The 6,263-nt window shown below is 47.9% G+C and overlaps 1 protein-coding gene across 1 annotated transcript; it reads left to right on the top strand.

Moving 5' to 3' along the window:
- Positions 1-299: 299 nt before the first annotated feature.
- On the top strand, positions 300-6,263 carry LOC114890993 (beta-2-microglobulin). Its single transcript, XM_029214998.1, has 4 exons — positions 300-477; positions 3,947-4,222; positions 4,799-4,826; positions 6,174-6,263. Exons 1-3 carry the CDS (start codon positions 411-413, stop codon positions 4,810-4,812), a joined length of 357 nt encoding a protein of 118 aa, XP_029070831.1. The 5' UTR covers positions 300-410; the 3' UTR covers positions 4,813-4,826; positions 6,174-6,263.

The raw sequence follows: 6,263 nt of genomic DNA, 5'->3' as shown, positions 1-6,263 counted from the left end.
TTTTCCCGATCGAAAACCAGGTTCTAGGCTCCTAACTCGCTGGGGCATGCTTGGGGAGCAAGTGCCTTAGCGTTTCTGATGCTGTTCCGAAAAGCGAAGGTTCCTCCAGACTGAAGCTATCGGGTGGGCGGCCCGCGCCCCAAGCTTGGGCGCGCACCCCTGATAAGACGGCGCCGATGTACAGACAGCGAAACCACCCGGTTCAACCCTGCCTTCCTAAGCATCACGAGACTTATCAGAAAATGAAACTGAAAACCGGGAAGTCCCTCTTTCTAACCTGCCAGGGCCTCGCTCGCTAGGAGACCGGTGACGGCCCGGCGGGCAGTGTTCTGATTGGCGGCCTGGGCCTGGCTTTAAGTGCGGCCGCGGGACCGGGCCGTCACTCCGCCACCCGAGCTTCTCCTGTAGCGATGGCTCCTTTCGTGACCTTGGTCCTGCTCGGGCTTCTCTCGCTGTCTGGCCTGGACGCCGTCCAGCGTGAGTGTCCCCTCCTCCCTTTCCCTCTTCCACCAGCCCGTCCCTGTCCCGCTCGCAGCCACTGGGCACTAACTCCGTACCCCCGGTCCCGCTCCCAAGGTTCGGTGGAGTAGCATGCGGCTTTTTCTCGGGCTTCGGAGGCGGTAGGGGGGGGTGTGGAGTGGGAAGGGGGTGCGACCCCAGGACACCGGCTTCTCCGGGATGGGGGGAGGGGACCTCTGGCACGCCCGCACCGGGTGGGTCGGGACAGAGAGACCGAGCTGGGGGAGGGGTTCTCTTCCGCTGGTTCGCGGGGCCTTTGGTTTCCCCCGCGCAGCGGGAGCTGAGGGCGGGCTGGCGGGTCCCAAAGGGCTGGGTTGGGGGCTGCGACTGGGTGGAGACCACGCGTGGGCTTTGGCGGAGTCGCCGCCAGGGTGTATCAGTCCGCTGGGAGCCCGAGGGCCTCGAGCTTCCTCCAGGCGCCCGCCAGGTTCAGCTGCCTCTCTGCACTTTCCCCAAATCCGCGACGACCAAACCACGGCGAGGAAGTTGCACGCGACTCTTGTGGAATGTCCTGAGGTGTTTACATAGCGCTTCACGTCGTTCATTCTCTTGTTCCCGCTACCTGTCGCTCTTAATAATAATCATAGAGCTACCCGTTGGCGGCTTACTGACCTGCGCTATGTGCTGTATGTCATTTAACTGTGAAGTGCGTCTACGATGTAAACAGGATGCCTTTATCATCAGCTTGTCATAGATGAGGAAAGGGAGGCTAGAAGAGCTGAAGTAACTTAATTACGCAGGGGATTTATGGCAGACAGTAGAGCCTGACCAGAGCATTTGGGGGGTCGTGAGCCCTTTGCCTGTAATCCGTGCGTTTTTCACAGCCTTCTGGGGTGAGATTCTCGGGAGCAGGCTGGGCGGACGTGGGCCCCTGTTGCCTTTCTTCACAGAGGGCTCCTCCTTTGGCTCCTTGCCTGGTTCTTTCCAAGATGAACTGAGTATGTACTTTCAGTTTTGAGTAAGCGAAGGTTTATCATTCAGAAAGTTTGTAAAACTAGGGATAAGAGCAATCAACATGCTTACCCAAGCTGTCTGTCAGGGACACCATGGATACTGACTCAGTACCTCCTAAATACCCTGCAATATACCGGACCCTCAGATTTTTCTCTCTCACAAAAGGCTCTGTGAAGCGGGTTTTTTTTTGTTTGTTTGTGTGTATGTTTGTTTGTTGTTGCTCATGAGAAAAAGGAAGTTAGTTTAAAATTTATTTACAAAATAAAGCATAATGTCTGTATCATCACTATTATTGATATTTGGTGATGACTATGTAAGTCTTTCGAAAAACTTAATGTCAGCAAGCTGACATTAAGACTATCTTAATTTGAATATTTCCGAAGTAATGCCTGGAACATACACAAGACCGTCTCTGGAAGATATACAAGAAATGTGTAATTGCGATTGCCTCTAGGGGGTGTATTTTCTGCTCTTTCCTCTGTGTGGGTTTTATTTCACTGTGGGCATAAATTAACTTTTCAATTAAGTTACAGAAGCTCAAATAACTCTCCCAAAGTCACAGAGCCATTAGTGGCTGAGGCCAGATTCTGATACTCCTCCCACTCTTGGAAGAGATTATTGTGATGTTCTTGCAGAAACTTCCCTGGCTCCCTCAAAGAGTGAGTTCCAGGCAGGATGAACCAGTGCTCTGATTCCTGTGGCATTTATTATGTCCTGATTATTAGAAGTTGAAATGTGAAGGGCTTTCTGATTTATCTTCACTTTTAAATTTATTTTTAAAAATCAGCGTTCATGGGAATTCCCTGGTGTTCCAGTCGTTTCACTGCCAAGCACACGGGTTCAATCCCTGGTCGGGTAACTGAGGTCCCAAAAACCCCGAAGCACAGCCAAAAAAAAAAAAAAAGGTAAAATTGAATAAAAAAAGAAATCAGTGTTCATTAGGATTCTCAGTACAGCTCTTGGTGGGACTAGGAACCTTTTCTTTGATGATAGGATGTTTCTAGACAGAAACATCTGATCAGAATAGCCTGGTTCTCCTCCTTACTCCACCACCTTCTGTACATGAAGGATGAACTGACTTTTACAGTCATGTACCCTGAATGTATTTGTATTTAAAGGTGGATTATTAACATGTATTAGTGTCAGTCTGTATATTTAGTAGCAGTAGCACTTCACTTTTGAAGAAAAATATAGAAATAGAGTTTATAATATTTTCTTTACATCCCTATGGAGGGTCTAGTCATGCATTCCACTTTGGAAACCACTGTTCTGTAGCATTATGCAATATTCCCAACCTGGCAGATTATGGCAGTCACTTGAGCATGCTAATTGAAAATGCAAAGCCCATTCCCATGTGCATTATTCCACTTGGTTTTCTAATGGTGAGAGTATGTTCTCTCACATGTGCCACAGTCCTCACCCTTCCCTATTGTTCTTACCCAGCCCAACTTCATTTAAGGTATCTACCATCTTCTGCAGGCATTTTAGTTTGGTTTCTTTTTTTCAAGCTCATGAAATCACATATAAAATCAGGTAGAGGGGGCTTCCCTGCTGGTGCAGTGGTTGAGAGTCCGCCTGCCGATGCAGGGGACACGGGTTCGTGCCCCAGTCTGGGAAGATCCCACATGCCGCAGAGCGGATGGGCCCGTGAGCCATGGCCGCTGAGCCTGCGCGTCCGGAGCCTGTGCTCTGCAACGGGAGAGGCCACAACAGTGAGAGGCCCGCGTACCACAAAAAAAAAAAAAAAAAAAAAAATCAGGTAGACGTTTGGTGTGTAAACTTGGGGTAGGATGATGAGGTTGTGTTTTGCAGGAACATACTTTGGGTTGAATCAGGTCTCAGAGCAAGGAGGTAACAATAGTTACACCTGCCACTTACAGAGCAATTGCTGTGTGCCAGGCAGTGTACTAGGCACATATTGAGAAGTCTGATCAGTCTGGATCTAGGCAGGAGGCAAAAAAAAAAAAAAAAGGAGTAAACATAAGGGAAAAAAATTGGGTTGAAACAGTGTACAATAACGGGAATTTTTGATGTGGCTAATATGGGGGGAGTGTGAAGTGAGAAATGAAGCTTGATAAGTAGATTAGGGCCAAATCATGGACACTCTTGAGTGATAAGGAATTCTGTGGGTGCTGAGGAGCCATGAAAAGTTCTTGAGGTTCTCCACAGAAAGATTATTAAAGATACAGCACAATCTTCACTGACAGAAGAAGATGTTAAGAGAAATCTGCTAGAAAAAGCCTGAAAGGCACGTGTAGGGGAATTATGTGGGAAAGATACGAAGTCATGGTTTATCCCAGAAAATGGAGGCTGCCTTTTGGAAAAATGGAAGCTCATTTGGCATGAGGGGAAATGGAATTGGGAGAAATGGAGGATCAAATATAAACACTTGGGGTCTGATCTAGCTTTAGACCAAGGTAGCCCCAAGTGAAATACTCTGCAATTTCATCTGTCTTCCCCTGCTGCTCCTCAGGTCCTCCGAAGGTTCAGGTTTACTCACGACACCCCGCAGAGAATGGAAAACCAAATTACCTGAACTGCTATGTGTCTGGGTTCCATCCACCCCAGATTGAGATTGATTTGCTGAAGAATGGGGAGAAGATGGAAGTGGAGCAATCAGACCTGTCTTTCAGCAAGGACTGGTCTTTCTACCTTCTGGTCCACGCTGAGTTCACTCCCAACGCAGTGGATCAGTACAGCTGCCGCGTGAAACACGTTACTCTCAGAGAGCCCAAGACAGTTAAGTGGGGTAAGTTTTCAAGTTCCTTCCTTAGCTGCTGACAGTTGTATCTGAACATAGCCACAGCATAAAGCTGCCTTGATATAAGAACATCTGCATACTGGGATTATCAGGGAATGTTATTAAAGCTCTGATTAGTGGCACCTTCTGAGAGATCTCTGCACAGCGTGGTCACGGAGACCTGTAGTGGTTTCCCTGTAGTGAGAGCAGGGAGCAGTAGCAGCACTTCCACAAGTGCACAGGCGCTCCCAATGATTCTTCCCTACTGGCTTCCTTGGGCCTTCCTGATAGCCTCAGGGATACTCAGGACCAAGGAGAGTCTCAGGCAGGCACCGGTCTTGTCTGTAAGTCCTGCTATGGTAGTGCCCTCCAATCCTAGACTCCTTCAGTTCCCTGGCTGGCTTGGGATCTAAGGCTAGTAGGCACGGTGGGGACCTGCTGGGTTTTTCTTAACGAGGCACTCACGGTGAGGGACAGTGGGCTCTTCTGCCAGCTTTATTTATAACAGTTTTAGACATTTGTTAGTACATAGTATTTCAAAAGTGAAACTTAACTGTGTCTCTTTCTCCATTTTCTTTTCTGTAGATCGAGACTGCTAACCAGCATCATGGAGGTGGGTTTCTAATCTTAAGAAAATCTTTTTTTAAATAAATTTATTTATTTATTTTTGGCTGCGTTGGGTGTTTGTTGCTGCGTGTGGGCTTTCTCTAGTTGCAGCGAGTGGGGGCTACTGTTTGTTGTGGTGGGCTGGCTTCTTATTGTGGTGGCTTCTCTTGTTGCGGAGCATGGGCCTAGGCGCGCCAGCTTCAGTAGTTGTGGCATGTAGGCTCAGTAGTTGTGGCTTGCGGGCTCTAGAGCACAGGCTCAGTAGTTGTGGTGCACAGGTTTAGTTGCTGTGCGGCATGTGGGATCTTCCCGGACCAGGGCTTAAACCTGTGTCCCCTGCATCGGCAGGCGGATTCTTAACCACTGCGCCACCAGGGAAGCCCTAGAAAATCTTTTTTTAATGTCACTATCCTGGGGACTGTTATAGACAGCTCTCATATGATAACCCTCAGTGTCTGGAGGACATTCATCAGGGTAGCAATTTAGCAGGCAGAGAAGAACCCCACGGGGTCACATTCCCTTCTCCTGTGGGGTGGCATGAGGAAGGCATGTGACCCTGGGTGTGTCTCTGCCAGCATCACTGACCCTCTAAAGGGAGGACAGAAGAGCTACAGGTGTGCTGTGACAGGACAGAGGCTGCGGTTACCCACAGCACCTTCAAGGGTTTGCTCTTTCTTCTGCCATTTCTGCCTTGGGCATCTCTGTGCCTTCAAAAGTGAACCGTCCCTTCCTTTGCATGGCAGTTGCTTTGTTATTCAGCCAGAAGGGAAGAGTGACATGGTTCTGCAGACGCACCGTTCCTAAGTGTGTGGGCACTGTGGTTGCCTCTAGAAGCTCCCAGTCCAATAGAGGAAAGAAATGGAAACAGATTGTTGTAACCTAATGTAAAGCTACTATAACAGATGTATCTTGCAAGTACCTCTAGCGGCATGAAACAGGGAGCAATTGGACTTCTCTGCATCTTCAGTTGGAGGCCAGAGGCAGATAATCCAGCTTTTCTGGGAAATCTTGGCACTGAAAACCTATTCAAATTTCCTGTTACACTGTAGGACAGGGAAGGTAATTTTCGAGAGCATGAGAGAGTTTGGGTGACCTGCCCAGAGTCACACAGTTACTAAATGGTAGAGCCAGGATCTGAACTATAGTACCAGCATTCATTCTTCTAAGGTTGTGGGGGAACCAGTGGGATAAACTAGAAGGATATGCTCTTTTAATGGATCTGGAAAATCACCTGCACCTACTACTTTTACCAACAGTGATTTATACAGCACAAGTTAGATAAGTTTGGTGGTGCTATCTGTAATCCAAATAAAACAAATGTATTTGCTAATACTCCTTTTTTTCTTTTTTTCAGGTTTGAAGATGCCTCATTTGGATTGGACTAATTCCAAATTCTGTTTTCTTGCTTTTTAATACTGATACGCTTTTATGCTTTATGGACATA

This window comes from Monodon monoceros, unplaced genomic scaffold (genome assembly GCF_005190385.1).
Source record: "Monodon monoceros isolate NGI ecotype Baffin Bay Population unplaced genomic scaffold, NGI_Narwhal_1 Contig683_ctg1, whole genome shotgun sequence".
In the NCBI taxonomy this organism is placed as follows: domain Eukaryota; kingdom Metazoa; phylum Chordata; class Mammalia; order Artiodactyla; family Monodontidae; genus Monodon; species Monodon monoceros.
The sequence above is the reverse complement of the archived record's forward strand: the minus strand, read 5'-3'. Positions and strand labels throughout refer to the sequence as shown.

Excerpts from the sequence above, each read along its gene's own strand:
- LOC114890993 (XM_029214998.1), top strand. The coding sequence starts at position 411 with ATGGCTCCTTTCGTGACCTTGGTCCTGCTCGGGCTTCTCTCGCTGTCT. Across the intron at positions 478-3,946 it reads TGGCCTGGACGCCGTCCAGC|GTCCTCCGAAGGTTCAGGTT; the intron begins GTGAGTGTCCCC and ends GCTGCTCCTCAG.